This window comes from Euphorbia lathyris, chromosome 3, assembly GCF_963576675.1.
Source record: "Euphorbia lathyris chromosome 3, ddEupLath1.1, whole genome shotgun sequence".
Classification (NCBI taxonomy): Eukaryota; Viridiplantae; Streptophyta; class Magnoliopsida; order Malpighiales; family Euphorbiaceae; genus Euphorbia; species Euphorbia lathyris.
Window position 1 is genome coordinate 4,244,419 of NC_088912.1, and position 16,024 is coordinate 4,260,442.

At 33.8% G+C, this 16,024-nt stretch overlaps 1 protein-coding gene across 2 annotated transcripts; it reads right to left on the reverse strand.

The window, feature by feature from the left end:
• Window positions 1-8,103: 8,103 nt before the first annotated feature.
• Window positions 8,104-11,180, reverse strand: LOC136224015 (beta-fructofuranosidase, insoluble isoenzyme CWINV3-like). Of its 2 annotated transcripts, none has more exons than XR_010686250.1 (7): window positions 10,906-11,180; window positions 9,982-10,119; window positions 9,710-9,870; window positions 9,379-9,617; window positions 9,212-9,302; window positions 8,734-9,128; window positions 8,104-8,470 (listed from the first exon to the last, which is right to left on the reverse strand). XR_010686250.1 is itself a non-coding variant. In XM_066012223.1 (7 exons), the coding sequence occupies exons 4-6, from the start codon at window positions 9,396-9,398 to the stop codon at window positions 8,991-8,993; spliced, it is 249 nt and encodes an 82-aa protein (XP_065868295.1). In that variant the 5' UTR covers window positions 9,399-9,617; window positions 9,710-9,870; window positions 9,960-10,119; window positions 10,906-11,180; the 3' UTR covers window positions 8,104-8,470; window positions 8,734-8,990. The 2 variants fall into 2 exon arrangements, 1 of the variants encoding a protein (XP_065868295.1); XM_066012223.1 differs by having other exon boundaries at window positions 9,960-10,119.
• Between the last annotated feature and the right edge of the window lie 4,844 nt (window positions 11,181-16,024).

Sequence of the window (16,024 nt, forward strand, 5' to 3'; positions counted from 1 at the left end):
ATGCTAGATTTGTACACATTTATTCAAAAAAAATTTATTTATATATATAAAGACCTTGTAAGAATATATTCAGGATCTATTCAGATTTTCCAATTGGTTTTCATAAAAAATAATATATTAATTGATGATTCTAGCATATGCGAAGCCTATGAAGCTAATGTTTGGTTTAGTTGATGATTTTAATTAGCATATGCGAAGTCTAGTTGTGTTTTTAACAAAATTTGCTAAGTGGTATATAACAAAAAAATGCCAAAAAACAATGTATTCTAACATTAAAATCATAACATTATCAAAATTTACAACAAGATTGCCACAATAAACTCCTAAAAAATCAGTTCATAATACATAGGCTCCTATTCACCACCGATGGATGGATGTGTCTCACAGTACAGAACAAGATTGCCCCAATAAACTCTTAACAAATCACTTAATAATACATGGGCTCCTTTTCACCATCGATGGATGGATATGTCTCACGGTACATAACAAGATTGACACAATAACTCTTAACTAATCACTTTAAAGTTGAATGTGACCAATCTTGAAATGGAAGTCTAGGCCTTTTGGATGGATGTCTCTCATAGCACCCCAGTACGCCACCTTCCAGAAACGAATGTTATGATTCAACCACCTTCAGAAAAAATTAATCGTGTTTGGTAGAAAAAAGGACGATTAGACTTCACAAATTGAGGATTCACTAACTATGCGAAAATAAATTTGCAATGAAGAGGGTGATTTTACTTAATGAAATGATGTTTCCAGACGTCTGCGAGGAGAAATGTGACGCTCTGACTTCGTGAAACGATGATTACGCGGAGTCTGCGGGAGAAATTTATCGAATTACCTCGCAAACTTCGTGTAATCATCGTTTTGCGAAGTTAAATCGATAAATTTCTCCCCACATACTTCGCGAAAACGAAATATGCTAAGTGAATTTTTGGGAAAAAACACAAAGAAAATAGTATATGCTTACATTTTTCGACAAAAATAATATGATAAACTGTGAAAAACGATGAAAATAACATAGAATTACCATTTCTTCGATGGTCACAAGAAAAAAGAAACCAAGAAACGAGCAGGAAATGGAAGATGAAGAACCATAACTTCGTTTTCTAGGATTAGGAAGCTGAAGAATCAAGAGATGAAGAGAGAATGAAGAGAAATACATGGTGATTTGGAGAAATGGTGCAGATTTCGTGCAATTTAAAGGAAAATAGGAAGATCAAAAGTCTGGGAATCGTTAATCTATAAATAGCTATAAATACAAGTAGTCGAAAAAGAGAATTTTCTTCCAGCAATTATACTCTTCATCAGAGCCAGACAAAAATTCTCCTTAAAATTGAGAATCATGATGAAAAGAGAAATCATGATTGGTTCATTGGAGATCAAGTCGCAGTTTTGGAAAGCTATGTGTTGATGCATCAATGATATCAAAGAACAAGTTGATTCTTTGACCTTTGAAGAGATCAGAAGATTGTTAGAGAAGGAATTGGGATTGGAGAAATATGCTTTGGATGTACGAAAGAAATTTGTCATGCAATGTCTGATGGAGTCCTTAGTAAGTGATGATGATGATGAGAATTCTGAGGATTTAGGACAAATTGGTGAAAGCAATGCTAAGGTACAAAAACATGTATCTGATGATGAGGACAAAATGGAAGATTCTCCTGTGATGGGTCTTTTACCAGAAACTGATCGAGTCAGTAAGAAAAAAGAGGTTCCAAGTAAGAGCAGCATTACCACGGCCGTGTTGAAGATAATTTCTTATGTTAAAGCCAATTGTGAGGAAGTTACAATGACCAGTCTTTGTCGAATTTTAGAGGAAGATATTGCACTTGATAAATTTGCACTTGATCCATATAAGAAATATATAGGAATTCTCTTAGATGAGGTATTTCTATGGGCTGATGAGAATTCAGAGTCTTCAGACCGAGAGATTGATGAGGATGACAAAGATGGAGTAAAACAAAAGAATAAAATTAGTGCAAAGGAAATGTTACAAATTTGTGAAGTATCTAAAAAGAGAAAAAGGCTTGAAAAAGAAATCAAAGCATCAAGCGAGAAGCAAAGCAAGCTTATGGAAGAAGCAATGAAGGACAACAACATTGCAGAACACATGGAGAATGGCTCCAATGATAGTTGTTCTAAATCATTTGTTGAACAAAGTAAAAATGAAGTTTCAACACCAGCCTATGATAAAAATGTTGAGAACAAACGTGAGACCGAACTAATGAAGGAACTGAAGGGGATATTTCGCATAGAAGGATTATTATTAAATGCATCTGAAAAGGAAATAAAGGAAGTTGAAAAGAGAAAGAAAAGAGTGAAAGAACTTGAGGGCATTGACATGAGTAATATTGTGTCAACTTCACATAGAAGGTGCATTATGACAAAACCCAAAATATCAGTTGATATTGATAATAGTGATGCTGGTGGTACTGACCATGATGATGAGGAAGACGACGATGATAACGAGGAAGAAGAAAATGATGAAAATAATAATGGGTATGATGGCGGTTAGAGTGAAGAGGACAATAAGGATGAAGTTCGAAAATGTAGCAGATCAAGAAATGTTCTTGGTGTAACTAAGGGATAAGAAAATTATAAGTTTAAGAGAGTGTGTTGAAATAATAAAATTGTAATTAATAGTTTTTAAATTATCCAAGAGTCATTTCTGTATCTGTATCTGTATTTATAGAGAGTTAATGTTATTTATTAAGAGTCATGTCTGTAATCTATAAATAGGCATATAAGTAGTAAAAAAAAAGAATTTTCTTCCAGCAATTATACTCTTCATCTGTTACATGTGAAAATTTATTTATTTGATCCAACAGTTCAGGAGGGCCATAGGTCTTAGGTTGGAAGAAAAAGGAGGAGAGAAGAGAGAAGTTGAGGGAAGTAAAACCCAAAGAGAGAAGAGAGACATTGAGAGAGTCTAAACCCTTTCTTATTAATTTTAATTTAATTTAATTTTTTTTTCTTTTTAATATATATATTTTGGTTTTCCTATCTTGCCCTGAAGACTTTAAGGTGGGTGCAAAGGGCAATTGTTTTCCTTCTTCAACACTTTTGGTTCTGCATTCTTCTTTTTCTCTATTTCAATCACTTCTTTTGGTAAATTCTTTACAAACCACGGGTGTTGCTTTATTTCGGGGATTGTAATCCTCTTCGTGCAAAATCAAATCATCTAGGAACAAGATCATTTGAAACAAAAATACCAGACAACATATGCTTACAATCTGCAAATTCCATAACATTATAACAAAGAAGAATAAACTTGAACTTCCTTGGTGAGAGATATGATAAAGCTACCACTAAATCTGGATCAAATTTGCCATCTCTTCATCTCCCTCAGGTGTCGTTGTCACATTTAATCCAGACTTTCTTGCTTTTAGTCACATTTATGAATATTCCGCTACCATGCATCTTCAAGCTGGAGGCAATGGCTCTTCTTGCACTATAAATCTGACAACTAAATATTCCGGTTGCACATGACTTGAAAGTCAAAAGGATAGCAGAAACCACGTGAGTGCTTGAACAAGGGGATAAAGAAGTTGAACACATTTCCTTACTTGGAAAGTGGATAGAGAAATTCTCTTTAGAATTTCCTTGAAAGGAAAAACAATTGAAAGTGGCTCTAAAAGAAATTAATGGAGTGTTTAATTTCAAAAGAAAATAACTTAACTCGGTGCAAAAAGAGTACGAAGAGTTCAATAAGGTGCTTGCTATGAAAAAAATGCAACTGGATACAATTGAGAAGTCATAAAATGGAAGACCTAGAGGCCGTCCGACGAAAGCTGCTGCCTTCACTACTCCATGTGCCTTGACTGCTCCAGGTGCGGGTGCTCCTCTGGTTTTTCCTGCTAAGAGACCAGGACAGCCAATAAAAGTTGTTGGCATTGGTCAGCCAAAAATCCATTAATTTCAACTTATGTTCCTTTCATGCTCAATTCTAAAATCATTTATTTGTCAGTATCTCTATGGCTTTTAACCAGCTTCAAAACTCATAGGTCCTAAAAGATATTGAAAATTATAAGATATTTAAAAAGCACTCTCTTTTATGCTATTATGTCAATTTCACATACCTCCATATCATAGTCTTCTTTCACCTTCTTCCAACATCTGAAAAATTGTAAATGGAAGCCTTTTTTAGAATTATGGGAGTTGAATTTGAATATATATATAAAAAACAAATAACATGAATCTTAATGCTGTTGAGAAGAAATGATATGAGTTTTATTTTTATGAGTTCAAGTCTTAAATCATAAAATTGCATAAGAAATGAACATTGGACATTAGAAAATCCACCTACTTCCAACAGGTTTTATGTTTATGATTTTTTTTTGGGATAAGTACAAAAAAAATGCCTGTGGTATACCGGTTTTGCGAACTGGACCCTGTGGTTTTTTTTTTTTTGCAAATGGAGGTGTGTGCTAACGTCGTTAGCAAACAGAGGCTAAATTGACTAACGGTGTTAAAATTCAAAAAGAAAAGAGTTAATTTAGTGCTTATATTTATTTATTTTATAAATTAACACCCCCAATTATGTAATTATCACAAATAAACCTCAAAATAATAATCTAATAATAATTTCTTCTTATCCAATCCAAATTAATAAAATTTCATTATCCTAACACTATTAATTTATAATTAATTTATAGAGATTTTAAATTAAGTATAATAATAATAATACACTAAGTATAAATTAAGTATAAATTAATTTATATCCCCACACTTACCTTATTTACCATAATAACCCCTTCCCCCTCGCTAAAACTCAACTTCTCCCACTACTCCACTCATCGTCTCACTCCACCAAGAATCACCCTTCACCGCCGCCATGTCCCAATCCCACTTTCCCTTCACATTCTATCACAGTAAACACCGCACTCCAACCTTCCAACACCACATTCCACCAAACCACCAATTCTTCCACCGCCTCATCTTCTATCCCCGAATTCGGATTCTCGAGATCGATATCGAACAGAAACAGGCTTTTATGGTGGAGGAGAGAGTTTCCGGGCTTGGCTTTTAGAAGTTCACTAGCAGACCATCTTTCATTGGGGTTTTTTATCAAACATTTGGCGAGAAAGTCTTTACCTTTGCTAGACATGAACACTGGAATTTCAGGGACTTTCTCAGAAAACCCAATTTGATAAATTGCAGAAACAGCGTCTGCAACATTCTTCCATGGAGTTTCTCCTGTGGCCATTTCAATAATTGTACACCCAAGTGACCATAAATCAGAAGCAAACCCTTGCTGCTCTCCCCACGCAACCTCTGGCGTCATGTAAACCGGAGTCCCAGCATTGATTCTTCAATTACACCTCCTCGCCGGCGAATTTCGTCGATTAGAGTCACTCCGGCTGCGTATTCCATGAAAATGTTGTAAAAAAACTTCCCGTTTTCTTCTGTAATCTCGTGTCCTTTGTAACCTACAATTTGGGGGAAATTCAAATTAGAGAGAAGCTTCTGTTCTTCAACGTGTAGATCCACAAGTTCTTAAATGGAAATTTCAAAAAATAATTAAAAAAAAGAAGAAGAAGAAAGAGAGAGAAGAGAGAGAAAAAAGAAGGAAAATTAAAAATTAAAAAGAGATGGAAAGATGGTATTTTTGATATTTATTTTTGATTTTGGGGTTTATTTGTGATAATTAGATAATTAGGGGTGTTAATTTATAAAATAAATAAATATAAGGACTAAATTAACTCTTTTCTCTTTGAATTTTAACACCGTTAGTCAATTTAGCCTTTGCTAACGGCGTTTAGCACAGACCTCCCCACAAGCATTTTTTTGTACTTATCCCTTTTTTTTTAAATATGTCAGCAAACAAAAAATGTTCCGAACTGTATAACAAGTTAGAGCTGAGAGTGAGGAACTATTATATTCCAAACTGAACTTAATACCATTATACAACAAAGGAATTTGATCATACAACTTAGAACATAATGAACCAATCAATAAATCAAATGTTCTGGAAAAAAATTTGATCATTTGTCATTTAAAGAATGCAAATTTAAGGAATAAGAGGCATGTTAACATAAACATGAAATAATAATTCTAAGGCTTAATAGGCACCCAGCCCTCTAAACTTGTAACTTTTGTTCACGTGACATTGGTGTTGTCAACAGTCAAACGTGTTTTCTACACGGGTCAATATTTTGACCCAACAAATGGGTGTAAGGGGCTGTATGTGAAGTTTTTGGAGAGTTGAGGGGATTGACAGGTTGTCCCCTAAGTTGAGGGGGCCAGGTGAAAAAAAGTTACAAGTTTAGGGCGATGGGTACCTATTAAACCTAATTCTAAAACCCAACTTACTTGCAACCAATCAATAGTTTTCGGCGGCTACTTTCTGCAATCAATACTAAAATATCATTTTCTTTTTCTTCTTCTGATTTTGTATAAGTACCCATAAGATCTATTGAAACACTTCCATCTTGAGATGGAGTATCTGTTTCTTCGTCATCGACTTCCCTGCACAATATTAACTATATTAAAATCATAGTGTTTTTTGCTTGTTTAAATCTATCAACGAGTTTTGAAATTTGTTTGTTTAAAAGAAGTCCTTCCTTGCCTCAATAGCCATTTCCTTATATAACTCTTTGTCTGACTCTGTGAGTTGAACAATCTAGCTGTTAACCTAAATATTCTACTGAAAAATTTGCAAACTTCAGAAAAGAAAAACAAATCCAGAACCAAAATAATTTGGATTGAGAAGCATTATATTATAAACTCAATGATGCAGCCTAAAGTTCAAATTGGAAAGTCATATATTAAAATAAGGAAGTTTGGATAGATTAGAAAAACAACTAAAAATCAGTGCAATGGATTTGTAATGAATAAAGAAAAGCAAAATCAAGAGCCACAAGTAGTAGAAATGGTTAGAGAACGCCCTAGACTTATTGATTATGCTACACCAAGAGTTAATGGAGTTACCAATAGTGTAGTTAGACCCCAAATTAATGCACACCAGTTTGAGATAAAACCAGCATTAAGGGATAATAAATTTAGCTTCCATGTAGGGATTGCATCGTATAGTAAACATTAGGCTTATCCAAGTCAAATTGGATTTGTTGGACTTTAGTATTAGAGGTTAGAAGTTTTACCTTTTAACATTATTTTATTTTAATTTGTGATTTATTAGTTGCTACTCAAATAATTGCTCTATTCCATCTCATACTATACTCGAACCACAAGAAGAATTTGGTTACATTGTTGTGATGATGATAACCATATCATGTTCTCGGTTTCCATTGTGCTCAAATTAACTAGGTTGTAGTACGTAGTTTTCTGCCCGCAAACCAACATAAACAAAAAACTTTTGGTTGATGAATGCTAACCATAATATAAAATTTTAGTAATAGAAAGTGGAATTGACTGACTTTGTTAATGGGTAGATTCGATTTTCAGAAAGCTTCAAGCAAGGGGAACATATTCATGTTGCAGTTGTCACATATCAACAACCTCCTCTATTCCACTTAGATCTCTCTCCCTGATTTGCACATTTTAGTTTTTCTTCCACTACTAATTTATTTCCCCTTCTCCACTTTGTAACATAATATATCTCTCTCTCCACATCACGACACCCGATAGTAAATATTAAAATATCATATTTTTGGACAAAATGACTCACCTGAGGTCATAACACTACAAGAAAACAGCTAGTTAGCTACCGCTGTTCTGGTAGCTAATTCGGTTGCTAAAGTGGTTTACCGACTGAATTTCACGGTTTACCGACCAAATACATTCAGTCGGTAAGTGCTTAGTCGCTGAAAAAATGCCGACTATTTTTTCTAATAGTCGCAGATTATAGAGACTGTTTGATTTAGTCGCTAAGTAGTCGCAATTTTTACCGACTACATTCTGCTACTACAGTAGTCTCTAATGGCCTAAGTGGACAGAGTAAGCTGCTCGGTTTACCGACGGATTTCCGACGAAAACTCTGTCGATAATTTAATGGAAATTTTTTCCTACCAATTTGTAATGTACTGGACAATCTATAAAATTTCACCATAAATTAATCACAATAAATAATATTTACAACTATAAATATATATAGAAATAATTAATATTTGTTTGAATCAAGGTTTGGGAAAAGCCAGCACGAGGCATCCCAACTGAATTGGCACCTCAAAACTGACGACTCCAAATTTATTAAAGTAAACAAAGTAACAAATACAATAAGTTCGGCCCGAACGGGCAAAAAATGCCCAACTACACAAACCTATAATTACAAACACCATTTTAGATCATTGATAAAAAAAAAAAACATTGCAAAAATCAGGAGTTGTCAGCAAGTATATTGCATTCTCTGTAAATCTGTGTAGTAATTGCATTTGAGTCACTCGTTGTAAGCACCCCCGCGAATCCCTCCTAATCTTAGATTAACCTAATAACTTCATCTTTGAAGGAGGCCATGCTATGTTCCCTGCTTTCTCAATCTCCTTTTAGGAACTAGACACCAACAACTCTGCAATTTTTTCAGTTGAGAGTTCAGATGACAGACAATAAATCAGCAAGATTAAGTAGCACAAATAAACCATTTGTAGTCTCAAAAGATCTGGAGGCTTACTATTGCAAGCTATCACAAGGAAATGAAATATACACATTTTTTAAGCTACAAAATTTTAACTCATTTGGTCACAGTTGATATAAGAACCATGATACAAACGTTAGGATTTATGCATTCAAATTGTATATACGCATCATGAACAACTAACTAGAGGAACTCACCTTAAGATACCGATTAAGAAGCCAAATGAGTTATGCTTCGGCAAAGGGTCCCACCTGAGGCCAGTATTATTGAACACGTCTGCAGTTGAGCTTATAAGCACACAGTTAACCAAAATAAATGCCGCTGAAGATGCATAAACATCCCGAGGGAAAGGACAAGATCTTTCTTCCATTGCTTTAATGACATTTGAGTCTGATCCCACGTAGCTTTGATGTTGTCTAAATTGAGCTTTGTTCATTCCCCAAGCATTCAAATTTTAGATCTTTATGCTAAGAGTTCCATTGTTGAATACATAAAGGTGAGCTTTGTTATCAACAGCAATTTTAGGATAAACTCTGCTAGTTATACATATGCTTCCTCCTGCCCCAAAACTCTCTATGATTGAATGGTATATCTGCAATGCATTAACATATGAACACGCAAAAAAAAATAAGATCTGTAACAAAAATCAGATTTGAAACAGATTAACTAACTCACCAAGCTTCTTAGTGACATCTTCTTCTGCTGAGAATCTATGTTCACAAAAGCTCCATATGTGGTTTTATCAATCCCGTCTTTTAGAGAAGATCTGTTGGTATATTTTCAGTCATCATTTATTAACACAGATTAATTCAAACTTGGAAATCAAAGAGATTAATTCAAACCTGCTTTGATCACTGCACATTGGTACCACATAAGTATTTTAGCCTTTGAAAATCCTAAAAAAGATTGCAGTTTGTTCTGTCAAGTCCTCTGTGGCTAAAGCTAACAAACCAAATGGCCCCAATCTACTTCTCATTGATGTATTTTCACCACTACACATCGTTTGGGGATCAACCTGAGTTAGGTTCAGGGAATCAGCCTCTTCCAATTCGGGCAATTCGAACTCAACATCTACATCTGCCTGTTTCAAGTTACGAGGAAGCAGGCAATCATAAGCGTACCAAAATAACAGTTTCCACAAAATAAGAATAGTAAATGGGAACTTCAACTCACCTCTGAAGCATTTATGTCTCGAATTTCTATATCGATCCACCATCAAGTGTCTCTTGTTGGATGTTAACTTTCTTACCCCCCCGTAGTTCAATGATCTCTTCTATTGTCCACTGCAGTAATTATTTTCCTTCTATGTCAAGCCATATGTTCCTAGGAATTGCCTGAAATGGTCCATATCAGGATTGGAAAAGCTGCAGACATTTTCTAAACTACGAATATACAGAAACATTTTTGCTTAAATTGAACTTGCCTAAAGTCCGGACCATCCTTACTTGACATCGTCTTCAGTGCTATCAGACTCATTTACCCAGCCCCATAATATCCTCCTATTCTTGAAGCTATCGAAGAACATCAAGAATAAAATGGTTCTGATACAAGGCATCCTTGGAAACATTTTGAGGACCCTGACCCTGATGTTGCCGCATGCATATAGAAGACCATAAGTTCAAAATTGTATAATGATTTTGGTCCACACCTCAGGAACAAAATTTACATCAAACAATGATTCAGCACATGTGCTTCTAAGAAGCATTTAATATCATAATTCCAATAACAACGGAAGAAAGAAAAGCACAATAAAACAAATATTAATTATATCATTAGAGCTTTAGCTTGAACTAAGATTTAAATTTGATTCTTTTAATTATATCATTAAAGCTTTAGCAGTTGGTGTATAGGGAGAATTCTTCAAAAATATAAAAGGAAAATGCACGGCTATCAATTTCTCACACGAGAACGAGATTTATAGAGAAAACTCGACCGACACGACCTTTTTGACACGGTTATCATTTTTGTTTATGACAATTATGATACGATAATTCATTTTGACACTCCTAGAAATTGGGCATGAAAGACACAGAAAAGTATACTTGACCAATGCACACCACTTCCTATCAGCATCCATACAGAAAAATCAATATAAACCAACACTTCCCCAAACTGATATACTCGAACAACACTTCCCATCAGCATCCATACAGAAAAATCAATATAAACCAACATAATAAGCAGAGGAAGAGCATAAATCTAAAGATAAAATTTCATTAGAATGAGATAATCGTTATAATCAGACAAAAGGAAACCTGACACAAAGATAAACAAGCAAAGCACCAATATATCCCACACCTTACTCACAAATTAATATATTACGGCAGAGGAATCTCAAAGAACACAAAAAATACAAATTGAAAACTTACATGATAGAGTGAAGACCGAGTGTCTAAAGAAAGGAGAAGTTCAGAGGTCTGAAAGGAGATGAATTAGGTCGGGGGAAGAATATAGGAGAGGGATTAGGTCGGTGAAGAATAAAGGAAAGGGTTAGCTTGAGGGTTTAGATCGGAGAAGATGCCGCCTAAAAAGAGAAGTATTAGACCAAAGGAGAAGAATGGATTAGGTTGGAGAGCGCAGAAGAGTGAAATCGTCAATCTTCAGAAGAGGGGGGCTTGTCGAGCTCGAAGAAGAGAAGAGAAGAGAGGAGAGAGAGGATTTAGGGTTTTATCTTTACTTTTGTCCTTTTATATTTATGTTTTATTTTATCTTTATTTTTTCTGTTTTATTTAATTTATAATTTCTTTTCCTTTTCTTTTTTATTTTCTATTTTGCTAAAAAGGACGCCAGTTTTACATTTCACTTGCACCGACTGGACAAATCATTGGCGACCAAAATGGTCGTAATTTAGCGACCGATGTTGATCTGGTCGCTAATTTCAGTAGCTAAGTAGCTATTTTCTTGTAGTGTAAATATACAAGAGGTTCCATATTTTGGCCCCTTATGTTTTGTTTACCCATTAGCATGTCAACAAACTACTAGTCAATTATTTGAATTTTTTTTTGTAAATTTGATTCTTTGTAAATAAGGTGATGTTGTTTGTATATATTTATTATATTATTTCTCTACATATAATTTTGGAGATGATGTGGAGGTGATATGGATATAACATGTCCAATTAATGACCTTATACAAAGTCCACAACATTATTCCACTTAGTATTCTATTGATTTCTTCTAGAAAGAGTTTTGGTGAAATTTAATCAAAATAAGAGGTTTTAGTGACACGAATTAAAATTTTGTGGTCATGGAGAAACAAACTCCTTTCTTGGGGTACTCTTTGTGTTTTAAACTATATATATATGTGAGAAGGAAAACATTTCTCAAATAGATTCTTGGTTAAATTGACAATGCATAAGTATAGTGCCAACAACAAGATAATTGCCACCTTGATCACGACAAAGTTCTTGATTATCTATTTGAGTGTCTGAATGGTCATACTCTATGTTTGTCCTGCAGGGATAGAGTACACAACTCTTGTCCTACCTACCATGGAGAGATTTGAAATATAAGATGTTTGGCTTTGGAGAAAGTTGTAGAATCAGTAGAACTTCCATGCAAATGCCAGATTATTGGTTGTGCAATATTAACCATGAGAAGAATTGCAAATATTGTCAGTACAACTGCTGGGATGCTGGGGCTGAATCTACAGTCACTTGTGATATCCATCTCCTTGTAATGCATCTCAAGCATGACCACAATGTTTATATGCATGATGGTTGTATCTTCAATCATAGATATGGCAAATCCAATCGGCAAGAAATTGATTATGCTACATGGATGTTAACTGTAAGATTATTCTTTTTCAACTCAAGTTAATTGTACGATGTTCAGCCCCAGTGCCACTTTAACTCTAAGCTCATTTTTTTGCTCAATCAGTCATTGAATTTGAAAAGGGTATGATTAACAACATTACAATTAAGATTCATGCAGTTACTACTGGTATAATTCTGATGTAAATATGTAAATAACATTTTGAAATTGTGTGGGGTATCTAGAAAATAATAAATTAGAATAACTAGCAATATAAAAGTTATTATATACAATAAATTTTACAAATTTTGAATTATCAAATCCCATAATCACTTTCTTTTCCTATATAATGTTTGAAGTATTTAATTAATTATTTTGTTTTCAAGAAATATATAAAATAGAAAGGCCATATTTAGAGGTGTAGACCTCTTAGCCTTTTTAATTAGGTTATTTCTATATAAATGACATTTTTTCCCTAACTATTTCTATGTTTGTAATTTCACTTTTGGGGATATTAATGCTTTGAATATGCTTAGTTAATAGCCTGATGTAATGCATGATTTAAAAAAAAAATGTTATGCATGTTGTTAAACAGGGATAACAGTAGTCTAATACCATGTAAAACAACATGCACATGCCTCCATTTTATCTTTTCCATTCATGTCCAGTCCCAAGCAATAGAAAAATATATATTAGTTACAGAAACTCCAAAGTAAAAGCTTAATAAAAATACAAAAGGAAAAAAAATTCTAACGGATGTCCACAATAGAAATGTATCCAGAATATTGTATCTTTGCTAAGGCCAAAAGGGCCTTCAAAAAGCCTCCCACTTTGGTAGGACGAAACCTTCTCGATTAAGAAGAGGGGTATTAATGTACCAAAATTAATTAAACAAGCATCATAACATGGGCTGAAACAATAGAAATATCAGAATTACTCTACAAGTGGCACCACTCATTGGGTGCCACCACACTATTACAACATCCCTCCTTGCTCTTTGTCCCTAGTGCACCATCCCTATAGTGGCCAGCTTGCTCCTTATGAGAAGCTGTTCTCATAGGCAGATTCATCCATTACATGTTCAATAAATTTTATTTAGAAAATTGGAGTTTATTGAATGAAACTAGACCAAAACTCATTTTGAACTTTTAAAAGTTCAGCTGTACATTTCAAGTTTTGCGTCAAGTACAAGGACCTACAAACATGTATTAAGCCAATTCTATGGTATTGGATACCCCTAAATAAAAGACATGATTGAGTTGTCAAGAAAAACATTTTTAATTAGAGGTTGGATTAGGATTGGATACCCCTAAAAAAGACCAAAATTTTGAAAAAAAGAAAAGCAACAAAAGAAAGAAGACGTCCAAATTTCGCCAGTTCTGTTGACAACTCCAATTGTTAAGATAACTTGATTGAATCCAGTGTATTCAAAGTCCATTGTATTGAATAAACAAACATATATATACAAGATATAATTAGGTGGGAAAAATAATAAAAAGATATCATCTGCAGATCTATCATTTAAGAAAGGAAGAATTGAAAAAATCTATTAAAATTGTGACATTATATGCAAATCAGAAATGGAAAGAAGGAGAAGTCAAGTCCTCGTCATCTGCAAATCTAAATATTTATGCACTGAAAACCTTAAATATTTATAAACATGTGATTGCAGTCAACAAACTACAACAAGAAAGATTGCTGGTGCCTAAGATTAAGAAAAAATATATTCCAATTGGGACATCATCTGCAAATTGGAACATGAAAAAAAGGAAGAAGTAAATCATAATGTATATCCATACACAAAAGCATTTTATGAACCAAATATATCAGAATGCAAGCAAAGCAACTACAACTCAAACATCTATTTAAATGGATCATCAAATCTGTCAATTCATTTTGCATGAATCACGATGAAGAAAATAACCTTAATAACTGTTGATTTTGTTCACTCAGTAGGAGAAATTTTACATTTATAAACATCAGAGTGCATGCAAGCATACTACAACTCACAAATTAATTGAAAATAAACATCAAATTTGTAATTGTTTGAATTGGATCCATATTTGATGGTTAAAAATGGTGTTCCTCAGATCTCTTGCAAGTTTGGCTAAATAAAAGACTACTCTGGTGGCTTAGATTGCAGAAAGTGGTCCGCTATCAACAATAACAACGGGAGGAAACACCTCTTCCTTTATGTTTGTCACCGCGGGCCACATCTGCAATCTTAGCCAGAGTAGCCATAGACATCATTCTCCCTTTCTCTCACAATAATCTGCATGATATGCATTGAGCAGAACACGCATATGTTGCAAGTTTGGTGAAATAAATGACTACTCGGGTGGCTAAGATTGCAGAAAGTGGCTGGCGATCAACCATAACAACAGGAGGAAACACCTCTTCCTTTATGTTTGTCACCGCCGGCCACATCTGCAATCTTAGCCAGAGTAGCCATAGACATCATTTTCCCTTTCTCTCTCAACAATCTTCATAATGTTTTTCTTTTTAGTTTAGGGTTCTCTGTAGAAGAGATGGAAGAAGAGAAGAGAGGCGGCTAATTTGTGTTAGGGTTAGGTTTTGGTATATGATGAATATATAGTAGTAGTTAATGGTAGGGCTAATATGGACCATATGATCAAAACAAATCAATGGTCCAAATTCATTCTTGAAATTAAATACCAAGAGATTTGGTATTGGTTGTGTATTTGAGTATTTTTATTTGATATTTATTAACAAATTATTTTTAAGTATTTCTTTTTAAAATTCAAATTATTATTTCTCTTTTGTATAATTGGGTCTTTCAAAAGACTAGATGAGCTTCGACATAGTTGTTTATAATGACCATTATCAATAAGATATCATTAGAATATAAACAACTGTTGTCAATAACCTTTTTCGCTGATGGTTTACTACTGATTGTTGATTTTAATTTAAACTAGTTAAATATATTAATGATTTGAAAATTCTATTTAATATTTGGTATTTATTAATAAAAAAATTTTCATTTTTTTATTAATATTTATGTTTGAAATTTAATATTAAAAAATTAAATCAATGTCCAAGTTTTAAAATTTTAGTGATTTTAATTTTATAAACATTATTTGATGAAGCAATGGAAGATCCCTCCTTCTTGCACCATCGATCATAGTCCTTGATGCTAGACGTCCATTAAGCCCGGACGAGTGCCCTCTGACTCTAGAGAAGGACGTCTATATGGAGTCGTCGGGGATGCGAACTAGCTCCAGCCAAAGCAGAAACCTATAAATACCCCCACCATAACGACACAAATGTAACTTCTTCTATCGGTAAACACTTGGACTTTCTCTTGCAATACACCCGTTACTAACTTAATCGTCGAAGTGTATTCAGGGGACCGCTCCAAGTGCAGACAGATGTTCTTCGATTAACATGCCCGACTCATCAACAATTTAAACTATTTAATTCATTATATATATATATATATATATATATATATATATATAATAAACATAATGTAATTCGCTTAATTATGATGTACACATGCTTGCTATCGGCCATTTCAAATGGTTAACTCTGGTGGCTACATAAAAACTTAGCATAAATCGAACTAAATGATTTTCAGCAAGTTGAAGCATGAACCACTTAAACCAAAGAGCATGAATAGTGGAAATAACAAATATTTGTTACTTACACTTGCCACATATACCTCGAGACCGCTTACAAGTAAAATAACACTGTAATCATTTACTACTTCCAAATT